The 22,500-nt window shown below is 41.1% G+C and overlaps 1 protein-coding gene across 2 annotated transcripts in view; it reads left to right on the forward strand.

The window, feature by feature from the left end:
* Positions 1-22,500, forward strand: part of grin2ab (glutamate receptor, ionotropic, N-methyl D-aspartate 2A, b) — a 97,104-nt gene that overhangs the window by 6,640 nt on the left and 67,964 nt on the right. For both annotated transcript variants that reach the window (XM_060860267.1, XM_060860266.1), the window contains one exon: positions 6,827-7,225. In XM_060860267.1, coding sequence (XP_060716250.1) covers positions 6,845-7,225 — 381 coding nt within the window. In that variant the 5' untranslated portion in view covers positions 6,827-6,844. The remainder of the gene's footprint in view (positions 1-6,826; positions 7,226-22,500) is intronic.

Raw genomic sequence — 22,500 nt, forward strand, 5'->3', positions numbered from 1 at the left:
TCCTTTCAACAGGATTATTTCCGAAAAAGGTTCTTCCTGTGGAGAAATATGAAGTGATACTGTGTGTGTGTGTGTGTGTGTGTTACCAGATTGACACAAACACATTCTGAGGAGTCTGTAAAGAATTGCTAAAGCCTGAAGTCTCAAAATGCAGAGAGGTTAAGGGGAGTAGAGTAAAAGTGTGTGTGTGTGTGTGTGTGTGTGTGTGTGTTTAAGCCTGACACAGGTGCTTATTTTAAGACAGTGTGGAGCTCTCTCAGCCTCTCGCCCTTCCCACACACACACACACACACGCACACACACACTACAGTGTTTAATGCACCATCATTGACCTCCTTATCTCCATCTTCAGCTTGGTTTCCTGAACCTTCACACCGACTGACGTCTCGATGAGAATCTTGTTTCCTTTCTAACTTTCTCTGTTGTCCAAATGCATTTATGCTAATGATTATAGCAGAAGGCAGATCATCGCACCTAGCGTTCAGAAAAGTGACAATTTGCTCATTTTAATGTTTTTCCTGACACATGTCTGTTAAGTAACTTTCCAGTTTATTGTAATGAATACGATGGATTTGTACAGGAAACGTATTAATCCACAAAAGAATGGTCCAGAGGCTGAGAAAGCTTTTAGATCCTTTTCATCCTTTTAAATTGACCAAACAAAAATCCTACAGACGCATCGCTTATTATCAGATCACTCAAGTTTAAAACTAATCCAGTATGAATAGGGCTTAGCTTTCTTACTCAAAGTCCTAAACTGATCATTAATGACTGCAGTAAGTGTTGTGATCATTTATTTTAACATAACTGTCTCTCTGTGTGGGGGGGCACGGTGGCTTAGTGGTTAGCACGTTCGCCTCACAGTGTTGGGGGTTCGATTCCCGCCTCCACCTTGTGTGTGTGGAGTTTGCATGTTCTCCCCGTGCCTCGGGGGTTTCCTCCGGGTACTCCGGTTTCCTCCCCCGGTCCAAAGACATGCATGGTAGGTTGATTGGCATCTCTGGAAAATTGTCCCTAGTGTGTGTGTGTGTGTGTGTGTGTGTGTGTGTGTGTGTGTGTGTGTGTGCCCTGCGATGGGTTGGCACTCCGTCCAGGGTGTATCCTGCCTTGATGCCCAATGACGCCTGAGATAGGCACAGGCTCCCCGTGACCCGAGGTAGTTCGGATAAGCGGAAGAAGATTAATGAGTGAATGTCTCTCTGTGTTTGAAGATAGTACCAAAGTGATTAAAGGTTCTGTGGTTGACTGAAAGGTTACAAGCCAGAAAGTCACTGTTTAAAAGGTGGCGGCTTTAAATTGAACGCTATTCGGATTGGATTATTCTATGTAGTGATTAGACCTGCGTGATTATGATCAGAGAATCTCTGTATCATAGTTTGAACCCGTAACGTCTCTGTTTTTTATGGGTTGTTTGTACACGTGTCTGTAAAGATATACACTGTGTTTCCTCTTCTATAACACGAGCAGTAAAAATCACCCCAGGTTATATAAATTATATACACAAATATTTGAACTCACACCTCAGAGGAGATCATGTTTTATCCTGTGAGGAAAAAGGTTTTGATCTTTTTACTTTTTCTTGAGGTTAAAGTGTTGCTCTACTCCAGACAAAACTAAATCAATATTAAAATGGTAAAATATTAATAATAATACAGACACTTGCAGGGGTTTTAGGGATGTTAATGTGTTTCTAATAGAGGAAACTTTAAGGTCATGTAATCTATCAATCTATCCTATTAAAACTAGATGTTTTAGATGACAGTGTAATGAGCTGCTGTACCCAGCCAGAACACATTATTATTCCTACACACAACTACACATATGTTCGAAAAACCAATGAAACCTAAAATCCCAACGAATAAATCCCCTTATTTTTAGTGTTCCCCTCTTCCAAACCCTCTTCACCCCAGATCCCAGCGCTATCGGTGTTAGCATCAGACGAGAAGCTTTGTGAGCTGACAAGCAGCATGATTGAGAGAGCTGTGTGTGCCGATGGGTTGGATGTTGGTGGTGCGCATCGGTCTGATGGTACAAAGACACCAGAGTTTCTCCTCTGAGCAGATATTTTATTGACAGCTGCAGGCTTACTGTTCCCATCCTTATCCTTCTGTTGCTCCAATTCACCGTCACGCTTAAAAAGTGCTGTTCATGTAAATGTAGCAACAACCTACATTTTAACCAGTTGACAAGTCAATAAGATAACGATAAAGGTTTAAAGGAGAAGGTTTAATGCCACAGTCGGGTGTCTTTCCCTTAATAAACGTGTCACGCTATATGACATCATTTTGTAGTATAAATAGTGCAATTAGTGAAAACACAAAGTGTGGAATGTTGGACACTTTATGTACAGCTTTGCTTACATAGCAGAACTGGGGCGGAGCTACCAGGTTAGTGACAATGGACATTAGTGTTCCATATGAGACAACATGACTATTCTAACAATCATACACTAGATGATAGACTACGTAGTGTGTAATATGAGTGCGTAGTGTATACGATATCATTTTGGACACTTATTTTCACTAATCTCCTGTTATACGTCTGTCCCCTTGTTCTGCACCACAGTAAACTGCATGGGTCAGAAACTTGTTCCACTGCATGAGATCACAATAAAATCTTAAAAGAAGAATGGACCTTTAACTTATGCCACTGCGAGAACCTTCTCGTCAACGTATTACGAGACGTGAAAGGCAAATCTCAACTCACAGCCAAAAGAATTATTATGCAATGTGTGATATTTCTTTGCTTTAACAAATTTGTCTTGAAAATCAAACGGCATAAAACAATATCTGAACATAGGGTCAGTAAATCTGCCCATCTCGTTGGAGACGTTTAGCAATTTTTTTGCCGGTAACTGGAGCTTCTGATTCTGAATTATGAAACAGAGACTCCACGAAAGGTCACAAGAACTGTAAGGTACGCTAAGAGTCGAGCTCTGAATCTCTCCCACGTGAACGCTCACACACACATTTACTCACGTTGGCACGGAGGCAGCTCTCTTCTAAACTCCTGAAATTCTAATGTAGGGGGAAAAAAATAGCTGTTTGTGTGTGTGAGTGTGGGTGTGAGTGTGGGTGTAAGTGTGTGTAAGTGTGTGGGTGTAAGTGTGTGTAAGTGTGTGTGTGTACGTGTGTGTATATGTGTGTGCGTGTGTGTGAGTGTGTGTGTGTGTGTATATGTGTGTGTATATGTGTGTGCGTGTGTGTGTAAGTGTGTGTGTGTGTAAGTGTGTGTGTGTGTGCGTGTGTGTGTGAGTGTGTGTGTGTGCGTGTGTGTGTGTGTAAGTGTGTGTGTATATGTGTGTGTATATGTGTGTGTGCGTGTGAGTGTGTGTGCGTGTGTGTGTGGGTGTGCATGTGTGTGCGTGCGTGTGTGTGTGTGTTTATGAGTGTGTGTGTGTGTGTGTGTGTGCGTGTGTGTGCGTGCGTGTGTGTGTGTGTGTGTATGAGTGTGTGTGTGTGTGTGTGTGTGTGTGTGTGTGTGGGTGTGCGTGTGTGTGCGTGTGTGTGCGTGCGTGTGTGTGTGTGTGTATGAGTGTGTGTGTGTGTGTGTGCGTGTGTGCGTGTGTGTGCGTGTGTGTGCGTGCGTGTGTGTGTGTGTATGAGTGTGTGTGTGTGTGTGTGTGTGTGTGTGCGTGTTAGTGTGTGTGCGTGTGTGTGTGGGTGTGCGTGTGTGTGCGTGTGTGTGCGTGCGTGTGTGTGTGTGTGTATGAGTGTGTGTGTGTGTGTGTGTGTGTGTCAGGCATGTTGGAGAATAAAGACTGGTGTTTCTGCAGTGATGAACGCTGACTGCAGGTGTTGAGGCTAAACACAAAACAGGGTTTAGTTTACCAGCGTGCTGTGAACTACACTCTCACACATTTAAGGCAATTACCCTCATTTGTAGATTCACAGAAGCTTCCTTTTAAACAACAAACACACTCAGAAAAAAAAAAGAGAGATGCAGAGTTTCTGTAAGCACTAAAAGTGACTCCAGGCTCGCCCGAGGGCGCAGCTCTGATTGCACTCCATCCAGTTTAATTACAGCCCGACGCTTGGCCTGCTACATCACACTGTTCTGGAGGCAGGAGAGCACAAGCATGTGTCTGGATTTCCGCTGTGTCCAGTGAGGCATGAAGACCTTTTAAACCCCAAAAACAACCATGTAAATAAACCAATTAAGCAATTACTTTGATTGGCGTTAATGAGCAGACTCTGTGTCAGGCCTGAAGTGTTTTTATTGTTAAAATGTCTCAGCTAGGTAGATGTAAGGCCGAACTGATCACTCTGCAGTTGTGTTCAGGGTGAGAATCCTGGTACCTCTTTAGGATGCAGTTCACAGTGAGCTGGTAGGTAATTGTTGGCGCCGCTGGGGCGCATCCTGATGAGTCGTTAGTCTCATGAAGGGATGTGCACCTTACTAAGGTCAGCGACAGCTCGGCACTTAGTGATAAAAAATAAAAAAACAGTTTGGCCTTCAGCAAAGCTCTTAACCTTCAGCTCCTAACCGCACAGTACTGAATTTTTGTCGGCGATGTCGGTACTTGATAATAAACAAAGCTCAGGTTTAATGCGACAGTATTATACACAAACAACCGAACAATCCACGGCAGCACACATCATGCTGGGAAAGCAAGTGTAATTCCTGACCGTTGTATCATTCACGGTGTTAGTGCACAATTAACATCATACCAAGTAGTTGAGTTTTACAATAACTGAAATCAAATGTCATGAGAGATTTGTGGTTAAACAATACGTAAGTCTGCAGGGTGTGTTGAAAATGTTAACTCCTGTTATTGGAAGTATATTATAGGTGTTATAGAATAATTCTCTCTAACAGTCTTGGCTATAATTTAGCTCACATTGTTAGGATAATGCACTCGCTCTAATACTACTAATTATTGTTTCTATAGTAACAGCTCATTGACAGCAATAAATTGGATTTAAAGCAGATTAAAATCCATGTTGCTTTAAAAAGAAGTTTAATCAATGATATGGTAGTTTACAGAGCTTCATGTTTAACATTTACAAAGGGAGTCTCATGTGTCAGGGATTAGTAACAGACACTACAGTACGATTCCTGCTCATTTTGTGCACGAAAGAAACAGAGACAGGACACAGAGACTGGCGAGTGTATAGCTGCTATAACATACTGTACACACAGAACAGTAACTAGTTTGTCATTAAACGTAAGTATAAATACATTTAAAAAAGGATGTTGGTGTTATTTAATGAATTAAAAATAGTATTTTGTGTCACATTGCTGTGATGTAAGAGTGTGGTGTGGGTGTGTGGGACAGCAGATTGCATGTGATGTGTAATTGTAGCTGCCTGGCAGTAAAGGGGTTTTTAATCCTAAAAGGTTAATGAATGTTGTGAAATCTTCTTTAAAAGTTCTAGTTGAGAATATTTTAATCTCTTCCCAGTTCATCACTACAGTATTCAGTATGTTCTGCATCGATAGTGAACACAAGTGCAAAGCTGAGCCTAAAGTGGCTGCTGAACATTCAGGTGATAGATTCACACACTTATTAACGAACAGGTTCAATTATTCAACAATTCAGATATTAGATCTCTACCCAGTGCCTGTAACGCCAGTCCGTCCCTGCGGCGCTTACATAAGGCTCACACACACTTTCAGCACTAAACCTTAGATGAGATGATAAAGAATTTGCGATCAGGGTTGAATATTAACATCTCTGAAATCGTCCAGCTTCCTGTCTGATATTTGTTCTGTCAGATTTGGTGTTAACAGCATCCACATCTGCTTCTCTGCATAACTAGAATAATTCACTTATTAAATAATACATATTAATGAACAGGAGGATATTTTAGACACGTTGTTTCTTCAGTATTTCCAGGTCCTTCATTGTGCTTTTTGAGAAATCTGTAGTTTTCCTTCAGTGGAATTTTAATTACTTTTCTGCTCCATTGTACTCTATAATTTCTGCTTTATAAAATCTAATCACTATTTTTTAAACACTCTTATGAGTTATTCTCACATCAGCCGGCTTGTTTTTTCACTTTTCACTTCACTTAACCCTACGTAAGATGTTCCTCGGTCATCACGTAATGATGCACAGTGTCACCAGTCATTACTGCGCTTCAGCACACAGCTATGCAAGACATAAGGAATCTGTGAAGCAACAAAACGTAGCCATATCCTGCTATAAACTATTTATGACACTTGTCAGATAAGTAGGCCGTTTAAATCCACTACGTCTGCCCAGAGCTATCTCAATCATCTTAGTTAATTAGTGGAAAGTGAACCGCCGTCCCATTAAACAGTTTAAGCTAATTAAAAACTAGCAGCTTTGAGTGATAGATAGGATGAAGACGGAGTGGCGTAACATCAGTGGGAGCTTTTAGACACTTTAAGCTTTTTTTTGTTGATGTGCTGTTTTAGCTCTTAAGTACCTGAGATGTGAGTCTGTAATACTTTACATAATCATTTAATGTCACAAGCAAAGGATGGATATCTGTCTGTCCATCCATCCATCAATCCATCCTTTCAGCCGACCTCCGTCCATCTTGCCAACAGCCAGCCATTAATGCCATCTGTCTTAAAGCTATCCATCCATCCTTCCATCCATTGGGTCAGCCAAGCAGCCAGACCTTCATCCTTCTTGCCAGCAAACCATCTAGCCATCGGTGCCATTTGTCCACCATCCACCCATCCATCCACCCATCCATCCACCCATCCATCCATTGTTCCCTCCATTTCATATGAATACATTTAATAAACTGCAAAAGAACTTTTAATGTCTCATTCAAAATACACATTTTCCATCTACCCATCCATATGTCCAGAAGCACTTTAGTGTAATGCTCTCCACTTTTTTTGGCAGGGGCTGAAGCCAAGAATCATGGGAGTTGCAGTACGCCTGGCACTGATGACCTGGGCTCTGCTGGGCTGGTCTCAGGCAGCTGAGAGCGCACCATCTCTGAGCGTGGCGGTGATCCTGGGTGAGACCCGTGGCGTCCCTGAACGGGCACTGCGCCCAGCACCAGGCGTTGGAGCACCGCTGGACATCAGTGTGCTTGCTGTGCAGGTGAACCACACAGACCCAGGAAGCATGCTTACCCACCTGTGCCAGCTCATGGGACGCCAGCGATTACATGGCCTTGTGTACGGTGACGGAACCGACCAGGAAGCTATCGCCCAGATGCTAGACTTTGTCTCTTCCCAGACTGCTATGCCTATCCTGGGTGTCCATGGAGGTGCAGCCATGACCATGGCTGAGAAGGTGAGATTTTAAAAGTTCCACATCCTGTTGTGAAATCTCTCCCATCTATACGTCTGCAGCTAAAGTCTAGATTTTTGGTTCGTCCTAAAAGTCCTGCAAAAGCCACTCGAGGCACCTGACTCAATTTGGGGTTGAATTAACATGTGATATGTGCGATGATGTTTCCTTAAAAACAGTATGTCTCTCATATGTCTCTACTAACTGCTAGTATACGGAATTCACCAGAATTTTGTAGAATTAAAATGGCATCAGTGTCCAAGAAGGTGTTCTGTAAGTTGTAACTTCACTACGGAGAGCGGTTTCCTTTCCAGTTCAGTGTTCGACACACAAAGCTGACTTTTTATTGTGAATCGAATAGAAATTGTGGCTAAAAAACTGCTCCATAAAACTAAGGAACAGGTGTTTGTTCCTGGCCGGCAGTTTGATGGTGCTGCCAGATACCCCTGTGTTTGTCTGGCCTACTTTATCCTGGCCCATAATCTCAGTTATTTTATCATAGCTGACACAAATCAGATATTTACACTGACTAGTAAAGAGAGAATGTGAACACTGGATATTTTTTAGCCATGTTTTAGCTCTGCAACTTTGTGACATTTAACTAGACACTGTTTCAGATCTCTGAAAGATACCCAGTGTTGGTGATGCCATCTGTGCCAAACACAGTGTCAGGTTGCCAGTCCTACGTCCTGCTGCCTGTCAGCTTCCCATTTTTTTTTTGTCTGTTGTTGCAAGACGGCTTTGGCAACAAGTTGTTGCAGGAAATTCAGTGTGTGTGTGTGTGTGTGTGTGTGTGTGTGTGTGTGTGTGTGTGTGTGTGTGTGTGTGTGTGTGGAGGGGGGTATGATGGAATACCTGTGTAAAAGCTCGACAATCCTAGAAACAGATACGTCAGGAAAAAGTTGAACCCAGTGTGCTAGTGATAATTCTGTTGGAAACATGTTGGAAAGTCCTCAATATGAACTGAACACAGTCCCAAATCTACACCTCAATTATCACAGTCATATAGAATTAAAACGTACTGCTACCTCTCCTCTATTTAATCATATACATTATGTAAATTATTATCACATATGCATTAAAGTGACATTACAGAGTCCTGGCAATGAGCACCTTTATTTTAGTTTTGGTCATTGGTTTGTTACCTCATTGTGTTCAGCCTTTAATTCATTTATTACATACAGTAACGTTGCTAAGTCTTTTCAAGCCTTATTTGCTCTTCTGGTTTTCCAATGAAAAGACAAGTGTGTTCACTTAAAGGTGGGGTCTCCGTTGTTTGAAAGCCAATGTTGACATAAAATGACCAAAACAAACACGCCCCTAACCCAAATGAGTCCCACCCCTGTATCGATAGCTCCGCCCACACATACATACGTAACCCAGGCAGCTAACAGAAAGAAACGTGTCTTTATCATAGCTGAAGTGAAGAACAATACGATTGTAGATAAACAAACAAGCAAAAATGACACACAAACATAATCATGTAAAGGACAAAGACATATATTAGTTCTGTGTAACAAAGCAAAACCAACGTTACTCACCTATCGAGAAGGAAAAAAGCGCCTCGGCGTCTTAAGTAAAGTTGGTCACATATTCACAGATTGGAGTTTCCCGAGTCAATAACTCCTGAGCTAAACACTGTTACTACACAAAACACGGTTGTAGCTGCGTCTCTACATTACTACGATAGAAAAGAGGTGTTATTTGTGTAGTAACAGTGTTTAGCTCAGGAGTTATTGACTCAGGAAACTCCAATCTGTGAATATGTGACCAACTTCCTGCTCCTTCAGTTCTCTCCAGCGCTGGAAAGCTGATCCTATATTAACACGTCCTACTTCTTACCTTATCGTAAGTCTTTCTTCTCTTTCTTTCTTTGTTTTTATCCTCCATGTCAATGTTAAAACCGCTTTCTGCTAATGTCACACATGCGCACTGAACACTCTCTCCGCCCATATCGACAAGACACGCCCCTTTCTGCTCATTGGCTACACGTTTGTTTTGTTTTTGTTTTGTTTGTCGTCCCGACTCAGTTTTCTGAAGCGTTTCTCAAACAACGGAGACCTCACCTTTAAGTGTCTAAACATTTAAGGTACAGTATCTCATCTGTTCACAGCGTCGTCAAAAATTGTAACACATCCACCAAAAGATAGCTGGATCTTCACAAAGGTCAGGTTGAATCCCTGCACTACAGCATTCATATTCTTTCACGAATGTGTCACAGAGGCACATAATATTCAGTCATAAGTACATCAGCATTTTTGCCAGCTGCCATGTCACTGGGTTTCATCAGCAGCTTAACTGGAACTGACTTCAAACGAACACTAATGCAGCCATTTTACCCGATTTGCTTTTCTTAAATGCTGATGAAATAGCCTCAGTGTGCTCTGAACTCTTAATGACTTTGTAGTGAGCTTTTTTTAATAGCACAATGTCGGCTTTGCCGTTTTCATTTTACGCCGCCGAACGTGTTAGCTGTAAATTCATTTTGTTGCGATGACAAACCGATCCCACACGCCTCGTAGGGTGTGTTGCTTTTTTTTTTTTCTCTGATTGTAATTTGCAGAGGGATGTTTGCTTTGCTGGATATATATGCAAAAGCCTTCATAATTCATGGGGGCCTGATTTATTTATTCCCTCATTTGCCTGAAACGACGTCCTCCATCACGGCTCAGACGTGTTAGAGCCTCGCTTTAGCAAAGTCACGAGAACCGTAATCAAATAAAGAGGTGCTCCAAGACGCACCGGGTGCATCGGTTCCCCTGCGACCGAACACTCCCTCCTTTCATTCCGCAGCTGAGCCACTTTCTACACAAAGCTCAAGTACACATAATCCTCTGCCCACAGAAGCTCATCTGAAGTGTTTGTAGTGAACGTGCAGATGTTCACTGTTGGCTTTTCCAATTCAGCAGAGTTTTTTTTTAGAGTTTGCTTTTGAAAATCAAGACTTGAGCATGACGACGTAACGGAATTTCCATGTTCTGAAGGCAACTCCATGTGTAGATGAGTCCTTTCAGGGGGACGTTGCTAACGCAGCTGACATCATACAGTAATTAGCATATTCATGGGATAGTCATGCATATCGTGTTTTGCATATCACAAGGTGTTACAATGGGAAGGAACATTTTCTGAATAGAACAGCATTTATTCGGAACAGAGGATAACAGCGATAAGTCGTCTTTGGTTACGAGTCCACAGAGTTGACATTTTTACAAAAATTATGTACACAAAGAATGTATATAAAATGAAGTAGTAGTACAGAGGAGCTGAGAAGTAGACATTAAAGAACCGGTTACTGAGGGAATGACTTTTATTACTGAACATCACCAAGAAGAAGTAAAAATGAAGAACAAAGAAGTGGACAAACAACAGGGATCAGTGACTGGTGGCTTTGGAACTGTGGGATTAGTCCAACTATCAGTAAATCGGTATAATTGATGTCTGCAGCTCCTGATTAGTGACTAGTGATTAGTGATTTGTCACAGTGAACAGTTTCACACATTAATGTTCATGGAAATTACAGATATTCTTTAAAGAACGGTGTTACGTGCTGCGTTAATTAACTAGTCTTTCCTTCTGAAATCAACCATCACCTGCGTTCAGTTTCTGTTGTTTTACAGGTTTGAGGATTAATACTAAGGAAATGTGCACAGTTACAGTGTTAATGCTGTGATGTTTGGGTATTGATAAAAAAAAAAAAAAAAATCTTTAAAGAACTTTTTAACTGGGTTTAATGGGCAATTTAATCCAAATGCAAATCCAAAAACATTTTGCTTTGTACTCTGGAGATTACAAATGATCATCCATCAAAGACTCATTACACTGAATTACACGGAGAAAAAGGGGTTTAAAACTCACACACATTCATTTACAACATCCAGTTCTTTACAAACTTACATGTCAGTAAACGACATTAACACCATTTTAGCAAAAATAAAGTGTCTTAACCCGAACATTCTAAAGCAGAATGCATAACGAAAATGTCAGTATTATTAACTAATTAAAAAAAACAATATTCCTCAACAGCTAAATTAATCAAAAGAAGGTAAATAATTACATGCAGGTGATGCATTAGATTACAAAAATATTTAAATGAACTAATAAATCTATAAACTAGCGCTGCATCAGTTATGTCTTTTTTTGGTAATATCGGATTATCGTTGCAAGATATTCAGCAGATTTGAGTTTATATGAGTTTGTGGTATCAGTTTTACATCAATTATGTAAATGTAATATAATATATTCATATATAGTATAAATAAATAAAAACGTTTGATAAATAAAAGCGGATATTGGGATTTCATAAACCTTACAAATTTGTATTCGATTTGAACGGAGGAAGTAAATTGACATTTCTGCTTTACATTCTATATATTTAATAATGTAAAATGTTCCTGTTTTTTGTTTGTTTTTAATTAAAGATTCACCCAGACAAAGTGAATCAGTTCATGTTAAGTACGTCTGTTACACATAAAAGTGCCTAAATAATGCACTACATGCTGTGTATCAATCACAAGAACAAAGGATGAAACACCCCGCGGTTCTTCTTGATGTGATCAGCAGCAGAAAGTTTGGAAACACAACATAATTAGCAGCGTGTACCTGTTCAGATTCACTTTAACTTGCCGTCAGTGTAATTACATCACACGTCCTGAGGCATTACACGTACCAGTCAAATGAGCTGTGAGACAGATACGTGATCAGTCTGAGCACGAGCTCAGTGTTGGAGTCTGTCTGGTTTAAAGGATTCATGTAATTACTAAAGAATAATAAACTCTGTTGTAGACATGAAAACATACTGTACACACACACACATACATACACACACACACACACACACTGTACATACATACATACTGTACATACACACACACACACACACACACACTGTACATACATACATACTGTACATACACACACACACACATACTGTACATACACACACACACTGTACATACATACATACTGTACATACACACACACATACACACACACATACACACACACACACATACATACATACACACACATACACACACACATACACACACACATACACACACTGTACATACATACACACTGTACATACATAATGTACACACACACACACACACACTGTACATACATACATACTGTACATACACACACATACATACACACACACACACTGTACATACATACATACTGTACATACACACACACACATACACACACACATACACACACACACATACATACATACACACACACACATACACACACACATACACACACTGTACATACATACACACTGTACATACATACTGTACACACACACACTGTACATACATACATACTGTACATACACACACATACATACACACACGCAAAACTGTACATACATACATACTGTACATACACACACACATACACACACACACACACACACACACACACACATACATACACATACACACACACATACACACACACATACACACATACATACTGTACATACATACATACATACACACACACATACACACACTGTACATACATATTGTACACACACACTCACACACACACACACACTGTACATACATACATACTGTACATACACACACACATACACACACACACATACATACATACACACACATACACACACACATACACACACTGTACATACATACTGTACACACACACACACACTGTACATACATACATACTGTACATACACACACACATACATACACACACGCACACACTGTACATACATACATACTGTACATACACAAACATACACACACACACACACACACATACATACACATACACACACACATACAGACATACACACACATACACACACACATACACACACATACACACATACACATACATACTGTACATACATACATACATACACACACACATACACACACTGTACATACATATTGTACACACACACTCACACACACACACACACACACTGTACATACATACATACTGTATACACACACACACATACATACACACACACACACACACACACACACACACATACTGTACATACATGCACACACACATACTGTACATACACACACATACACACTGTACATACACACATACACACACACACACACACACACACACACACACACAGTTGTGCTCAAACATTATTTAGAAGGCAAAACCAATTTATTCTATTTCTTATATTCTTATAGTTAATATGTGAGACATAACATAAAGACACAATCCTCAAACAAATCATAACAAAATAAGGAAATAAACCCTGTTGAAAAGTTTGCATACCTTTAGTTCATAATATGGTTTATTTAGCATCAATGATGTCATGCAGTCTTTTGTAATAGTTGTGCATGAGATCCTTAATTCTCTCAGGTGGTAGAGCTGCTCAGCTGAGCTTCCACCAGTTCCTGTACATCTTTAGGTTGTCCTGCACAAACTGCATGTTTGAGATCTCTCCAAAGTAGCTGAATGATATTGAGGTCAGGAGACTGTGATGGCCTCCAGAACCTTAACCTTTTTCTGCTGTAGCCATTACAGGGTCAACCTTGTCTTGTGTTTTGGATCATTGTCATGTTGGAACATCAGACAACGTCCCATGTGCAGCTTTCATGCTGTAGAATGCAAATGATCTGATAACATGCTGCATTCAATTTCTCTGTGCAACTGGAGCTCACACAGCCCCAAAACATCAGAGCTCCACCCCATGCTTTACAGTAGGGATGGTGTACTTTTCACCGTAGACCTTGTTGACTCTCCAAACAGTGTTTATGGGTTTGACTATAAAGTTCAGTTTTGGTCTCATCACTGCACATGACTTTGCTCCAGAAGCTGTGAGGTTTGTCTAGGTTCTGTCTGGTGTACTGAAGGAGGGTCTTTTTATGGCATGGTAAAGACTGTAAAGACACAGTAAAGACTTTCTCCTGACAACTCGACCATGCAGGTCGTTTGTGTTCAAGTCCCTCCTTATTGTGCTCCTTGTGGTGTATTTATTTTCCAACGGCAGCCTGTATTTCTCTCCAAGGTGTTTGTGGGTTTTTCTTTGCATCTTTCTCGCTCTATCTGACCGTGGCTTAGTATCAACACAACCTCTTATTTTCCACCTCTGAACAGTCAGAACAGCACTGACCGGCATGTTTTAAAGTTCCTCTACCTTATTACGCAGGTCCATTAGCAGTTCTTTTGTCTTCCCCATGGTGCAGTATCCAGCCAAGTCAGTGCATCACCTCATGAGCTGAGAAACTCACTGACTATTTATGTACAGGCACAAATTACAACTACAATGAGTCACAGGTGTGAAAACGTCCCCCTTTAATAGCCATTTAAACGATAATGTGGCCAAACATTCAAGGGGATGTAAACTTTTGATCAGGTTGTTTAGGTGATTTCAGTCATCATAAGGGTTTAAAGACGAGTCAAACAACTGTGTGATAATTAATGACTTCATTTGACCACGATCATTAAAAAAGCAAATAATATTTTGCATAATCAGATTTTCCAAATAAATGGCAATGATTAACATACATACAGTACATTCATTCATTCATTCATTCATTCATCTTCTACCACTTATCCGAACTACCTCGGGTCACGGGGAGCCTGTGCCTATCTCAGGCGTCATCGGGCATCAAGGCAGGATACACCCTGGACGGAGTGCCAACCCATCGCAGGGCACACACACACACACACACACACTCATTCACTCACACAATCACACACTACGGACAATTTTCCAGAGATGCCAATCAACCTACCATGCATGTCTTTGGACCGGGGGAGGAAACCGGAGTACCCGGAGGAAACCCCCGAGGCACGGAGAGAACATGCAAACTCCACACACACAAGGTGGAGGCGGGAATCGAACCCCGACCCTGGAGGTGTGAGGCGAACGTGCTAACCACTAAGCCACCGTGCCCCCACATACAGTACATATTTATTTATTTATTTATTTATTTATTTATTTATTTATTTTCAAGTCTCTGGATACTGATATTAATTTTTATCAATGCTGCTGTAATGAAACAGATTTGTATGCATTGGAAAAGCCTATTATTGCTGATAACAGGTAGTAATTAAACAGATGCCTCAAGCTCTTACCTTAACTGTATGCTTCTCTATTGTCATGTGGATGTGTACAATTTTATTTTCAGGTGTGTCATTAAGCTGACTTTTCATGTTGTCTAGATTAGTTAAATTGTATAAAATATAAATATATCAGTGTCCTGAGAACCGTGACCAGTGTGAGAGAAAGACCACGTCTGAAAGTTCACCGCTTTCCTAGTTAACGTTGTGTAAATTGCTATTGCTCTCTTTCCACTTGGCAGAGCTAAGTGCCACCTACACCAAATGCTTCCATGAGCACTAAATGTTCTCCTGCTTATCTCCTAAACTGATATTGATGCATCAGATGAAGAGCTTTCGATCCATCGGCATTCGTTGTTTTCTCAGTTTGATATCCTGCCGCAGAATGCGATACTCTGCAGTACTGTTGAGAAAAATGCTCACGAAACACTGCAGTCTTGCATTTCTGACTTGACAGCATAGAACTTTAGATTGCTGGGAATCTGTAAATTCCTGCTGCTAAATGCATTGATTTTGTTTCTGCTCCACATGGGAACTGCAACAGGTAAACACAACAGGAATTTATCAGTATGTTCGGGGAGAAGACATTGGTTTACTGGCCCTGCCCACCATGAGATGTTCACTAAGACACACACAACTTGGTTTTGTCACACTGACTATGTACTGCTCAGTCATCACTCATTCATCTTCTACCGCTTATCCGAACTACCTCTCGGGTCACGGGGAGCCTGTGCCTATCTCAGGCGTCATCGGGCATCAAGGCAGGATACACCCTGGACGGAGTGCCAACCCATCACAGGGCACACACACACACACACACACACACTCTCATTCACTCACACAATCACACACTACGGACAATTTTCCAGAGATGCCAATCAACCTACCATGCATGTCTTTGGACCGGGGGAGGAAACCGGAGTACCCGGAGGAAACCCCCGAGGCACGGGGAGAACATGCAATCTCCACACACACAAGGTGGAGGCGGGAATCGAACCCCCAACCCTGGAGGTGTGAGGCGAACGTGCTAACCACTAAGCCACCGTGCCCCCCCACTATGTACTCGGGTAAATAAAAATAAATGAAACACTACACAATATTTTGATGTAGACACCTCAGCAAAGCCACGGCACATCAGGCCGTCTAACGGCATCGTTTTCGCTTCAGGGAATTTTCCCTCTTACCTACAGTACATTGTCCAACAGGATTGCAGACTCTGAAGGATTTCACACATTCTACCTCTCTAAGGATTTTAGATATTCTGTTTCTCTGAAGGATTGGAGAAATCTATCTCCATAAAGGATCTTAGATTATGTCTTAGAGTTTATTTCTGAAAAGGATCGTAGATGTTTATTTCTGTCTCTCTGAAAGAAGATGTATCTGTGTGAAGGATCTCAGAAGCTCTAACCCTTGAAGAATTTTAGACGCTCTGTCTCTTTAAGGGGTCATAGACACTCTTCTGATCTCAAACCTCAACCATCCCATCTGTCTTTACTTATATCAACACTCATGATTCCCTACACATCCCTTATCCCTAATTCAAACCCTTCCCTTGCTCCCTGTGCTGTGAGCAGTAGGAACATTTCACTCTCTCAGATCCTACAACAGAAGTCTCTACTCCTGAAGCCTTCACCTGATGCTGTTTCAGCAATTCTGACCTGCAGACGTTTTCATGTGGGTCCTTCTCTTTCCATCCCAAAGCTTGTCAAGCATATCGACTTCTGCATGATCGTATTCTTTAGTTTATCTCCCAGCATGACAAAACTTTTCCCATGAATCTTCAATAGGGTCCTGGCTTTCTGGAACAAAATCAGTTCCACGGTCAGTGTCGCTCATAGAGGTCAAGCTTGAGAAGGTATGAAACCCCTGATAAAATGTGCTAGAGAGGACGAGTGTGCTGGACAAACTAGAGTATTAACTGGTTGGTGGACCATTAAGCAGTGACACTGACATGGTAATGGCATGATTAGGGTTGCAAAATTCCGGGAATTTTCAAGGCTGGAAACTTTCCATGGGAATTAACGGGAATATATGGAAATAAACTGGGAATTTTAAAAAAAATGCATAGTTGCTAGAAGTTAAACAAAATCTTGCAGCATAATTTTGTTTAAAACAACAAGATTTAATGCACTTTAAGTTGAATTTGTACCCTACGTTCCTCGGTCACATACACACAGCACACTGCTTACTGGAGCGCCATTGAGGCCAAACCCCCTGCAGGTACTTACATTCATCCATAACATGCACAGTAACACTTTATTTTAGGGTCATTTAACTAGTTGCTTATTAGCATGAATATTAATAGAATATTGGCTCTTTATTAGTACTTATTAAGCACATATTAATGCCTTATTCTGCATTACCTTATTCTACATTCTTAATTGTACCCAATACCTAAACTTAATAACTACCTTACGAACTCTTAATAAGCAGTAAATTAGGAGTGTTACACATGCACAGATCATTTGGTGACCCCCCACCCCCCCACACACACACCCCTGAAATAAAAAAAAATCCTTTATAAAATAATGTTGATTACAATTAAGTTTATGATGTTTATTACAAGCGTAATAATGTTTATTATGCTTTTGTGTTACTCAATGAAAAAATCAATTAAAGTTCTATTTACAATTAAATCAGTCAAGACGTCATTTTTAAAATTTGCATTACCTTACATGCACGTCTGCTTAAGACCAAACATGTTTATGTATGTTTGTGTATGATATAGTTTATATACATTTCCCTATATTTCCAAATAATTCCCATAAATTCCCGTAAAGTTTCCAAATTGGAATATATCCAAAATTCCCTAGATTAAGGTCCCGTGGAAAGTTTCCAGAAATTTACCAGAAACTTTCCGCCCCTTTGCAACCCAAGGCATGATAGATTGTGTAGAGATGATACCAGTGTATCAGGATCAACACGTCCCTTGTGGTCCACAGAGGTGAGGTGTAAAATCTATTTCCTGCACAATTTCTGTTAATAAGTATCTGACTATTTATCCATTAATTCTCATGAAAGAACATCACCAGTGCCCTTTACAGCAACGTATTAAAGATGGAGTTAGAGCTGTACACCTGTAAAGTGTTTATATGAAAGGTCCTTATAAATGACTAAGTGAAGTTAGATACAAGACCGTACAGCCGTCATAAACAGGCACTTTACTTTTTATTTGGAAGATTTGATTCAAGTCATCCATCCAGAAGCTCATTGAAGGAAGCCAGATGTATTTTATGACAGGAAGTGAAGATAAACTCTCGTGTCTACAAAAGTCCTTTAGCGCTTAAATTCTTTTAGATTTAAAAACATGTATAACACATTATTAGCCTTTCTCTAAGTGGGAGTTCACCGAGTGGGCTGAGGAGAACAAAACACAGCACCATCTCCTCCACACTGACCCTTAATCCAAGTGAGTGTCTTTAAAATGTTCTCAGAAGGAAAAGTATCTTCATAGGTTTAAAACTCCGTTTAAAAATGTCATAAATAGAATTCTGCCGATTCACATTGACAAAAAATGTCCTGAAACACATTAACATACCAGACCCCTTTAGCCTGGTCTCTGATCTCAGTCCTTGATAGACCTTGAACACAGTTTGGAGATCTTTCTGCTGTAACACACCTACTGTACTGCTAAGCCTGGTGTTTACCTGCTGAGCTGAAATCAGGTGAGCTGGGAAATCTCTACACCATGCTGAAGCTGCAGGAGAGAACCGGGGAACCCTGTAATATATCCATGCACTCAGCGCTGTTTCCACCTCCTACGACATGCTCAAGAAATTGTAAATCCTAACGTTTTTAGTAGTCTTTTATTTCTGTAAGAGTTTTGCTCTATGTTGCTATATTGAATAGTCAAAAACATGCAGATTTTATATCAAAAGAAAACAAAGCAGCTACGATGTTCTCATAAACATGCGCAGTAACTGACCGTCCTGACAGAAGGTTTAGAATCAATGTGCTGTAGTTTTAATGACTTATCAACGTCCAAACAAGGTAAAAAAAAAACCAGCAATTCACTCTCACTCATCTTCTACCGCTTATCCGAACTACCTCAGGTCACGGGGAGCCTGTGCCTATCTCAGGCGTCATCGGGCATCAAGGCAGGATACACCCTGGACGGAGTGCCAACCCATCACAGGGCACACACACACACACACACTCTCATTCACTCACGCAATCACACACTACGGACAATTTTCCAGAGATGCCAATCAACCTACCATGCATGTCTTTGGACCGGGGGAGGAAACCGGAGTACCCGGAGGAAACCCCCGAGGCACGGGGAGAACATGCAAACTCCACACACACAAGGTGGAGGTGGGAATCGAACCCCCAACCCTGGAGGTGTGAGGTGAACGTGCTAACCACTAAGCCACCGTGCCAACAGCAATTCATGTTACAGAAAATCCAGACAACCATCCGAAAGGCAAGTCCTAGTGAGCTACAGTAAGAGCTAGAGGTCTTCACGGGTCCACTTATATCCGAAAACTCGAGGTCTGACCCGAGACCCGAGCTGGTTCGGGTCTAAAAGTTTCACGTGTGCCTCGGACACGGGTCGGGTATAATAATAGTGGCGTCGGGTCTCGGGTAATTTTAAATGAATGTGTTTTTACCGAATGGACCCGAGAAGACCCGAACTACTGTATCTCGTGTGTGTGCATCGACTCGAGTCCTTTTCCAACCTCTCCTCTGTTTGCCCAGACCGCTTGCGACATCATGTTGCTGGCAGTAAGCTAATTTTCGTTGAAACAGACCTGTCAATCAATTTTGGATCCACACTGTAGCGGTTACTTTTCTGTCTGACTGGTGCGTGCAGGGCTGCATCGGTGTGTGTGTGCAACAACCGGTCGGGTCGGGTCGCACTCAGTGAGGGAACTGGAGTCCTCAAATTCTTCAAAACACGAAGGGACTGAGGAACAGGAAGTGTGAGCTCAGAGGAAGAAGCTCTCTGCTGTTGTGGAAGTCATTGTGTAACCTGGTGTTACTGCCTACAACCACCTTCCAAGTCCTCCAAATGTCCATCCATATGGCTTACACATCAAATGACACCAGTCTGACTTGCCTGTTCACATGGATTGATGACCTACTGTGTGTGTGTATGTGTGTGTGTGTGTGTGTGTGTGTTGTGTGTGTGTGTATGTGCATAGTTGAAGGTCTCTATGATTATTAGAATAAGTGGCCTTGTTTCAATACTTTTTCTGGGTCTGAATATTGAACGATGTGTTTGTTTCTTCAGTAACTTCTGGGATGGAAACATTAATGTACGTGTAGAAGATGTTCTTCTGTAAAGAAAGCTCTAGCGTCCCTGTCCATTTGATCCATGCTCAGCCGTCTTCACGGAGAGTGTGAATCGTTTAGACAGCAGGAGGTTATCACACCTCCCCTTTCAGCACTCACGGCTTGCCGAGCGGCTCGACAAGGAATACGGCGTTTTACACACGGAGAGCCGACAGCGTCCCGATTAATCCGATAACAGACTTATGGGGAAAACATTGAGTATGTTTAGAATAAAATATCTGACCATTTGATCTGTAGTTCACTGCAGAATGGCAGAATCACAAAACAGGATAATCTGCAAAAGATTAATAATCTGAGTAGACTAAATGTAACACTGGGTAGGAACAGTTAGCGTAGCAACAGCATAGCATTACATAATGCAACATACATTTACATTTCTGCCATTTAGCAGACACTCTTATCCAGAGTGACTTATATTATAATGAGATTTTATTTATTTCCTTAGGGGCTCAGCAGTGGCAGCTTGGTGTACCTGGGATTCAATCTTATGACCTTCTGGTCAGTAGTCTAAACCCTTAACCACTAGGCTGACACATCCCTACAACATCGCAATGTAATGTGACTTAAAGGTGGGGTCTCTGTTGTTAGAGAAACGCTTCAGAAAACTGAGTCGGGACGACAAACTAAACAAAAACAAAACAAACGTGTAGCCAATGAGCAGAAAGGGGCGTGTCTTGTCAATATGGGCGGAGAGAGTGTTCAGTGCGCATGTGTGACATTAGCAGAAAGCGGTTTTAACATTGACATGGAGGATAAAAACAAAGAAAGAAAGAGAAGAAAGACTTACGATAAGGTAAGAAGTAGGACGTGTTAATATAGGATCAGCTTTCCAGCGCTGGAGAGAACTGAAGGAGCAGGAAGTTGGTCACATATTCACAGATTGGAGTTTCCTGAGTCAATAACTCCTGAGCTAAACACTGTTACTACACAAATAACACCTCTTTTCTATCGTAGTAATGTAGAGACGCAGCTACAACCGTGTTTTGTGTAGTAACAGTGTTTAGCTCAGGAGTTATTGACTCGGGAAACTCCAATCTGTGAATATGTGACCAACTTTACTTAAGACGCCGAGGCGCTTTTTTCCTTCTCGATAGGTGAGTAACGTTGGTTTTGTTTTGTTACACAGAACTAATATATGTCTTTGTCCTTTACATGATTATGTTTGTGTGTCATTTTTGCTTGTTTGTTTATCTACAATCGTATTGTTCTTCACTTCAGCTATGATAAAGACACATTTCTTTCCATTAGTCGCCTGGGTTACGTATGTATGTGTGGGCGGACATATAAGTAACACAATGTGACAATGGAATGCAACACAGCGTTGTGTAACACAGTGTAACATAACTATTTGATGTAACATGGTGTAACGATGGAACGGAAACAGGAAACAGTTTCATAACTAGGGGTCACATTCAGAATAGAGTTGTGTACTTATAGTGACACAACTTAACATAATAATGTAATAGAATGTAAGGTAACGATGTCATAATGTATCTTACATCATACTGTAATTTACAGAATGGAATATAACAGTTTAAATGTAACGCAATGCAAAGTAATGTAATGGAAGGAAAGGTTTCCTGAAGGTCTGCTTGATCAACATCACTCCTGTAACGTCACCAGCTTCCTGTCGCAGCTTTTAGACCGACGTTGTTCCAGAGACACCTACGTTAACAATAAAAAAACCTGATTAAGTTTATTTTGTGCAGCACAGCGTTGAGTGTTGAGGCGAGGTCACGTTCTGTCATTTCTTCAGCATTAAATCCTAATAAACTCTCTGTTCATCCACACAGATTACAGCTGCACACTGTGGGCTCCTTTAATAAAGATGCACAAAGTTTCTTTCAAGGATGTGATTATGTGCTGTTTTTTCTACAAAGAATATGAAGATCTTATAC

The sequence above is a fragment of the Tachysurus vachellii genome, chromosome 24 (assembly GCF_030014155.1).
Source record: "Tachysurus vachellii isolate PV-2020 chromosome 24, HZAU_Pvac_v1, whole genome shotgun sequence".
In the NCBI taxonomy this organism is placed as follows: Eukaryota; Metazoa; Chordata; class Actinopteri; order Siluriformes; family Bagridae; genus Tachysurus; species Tachysurus vachellii.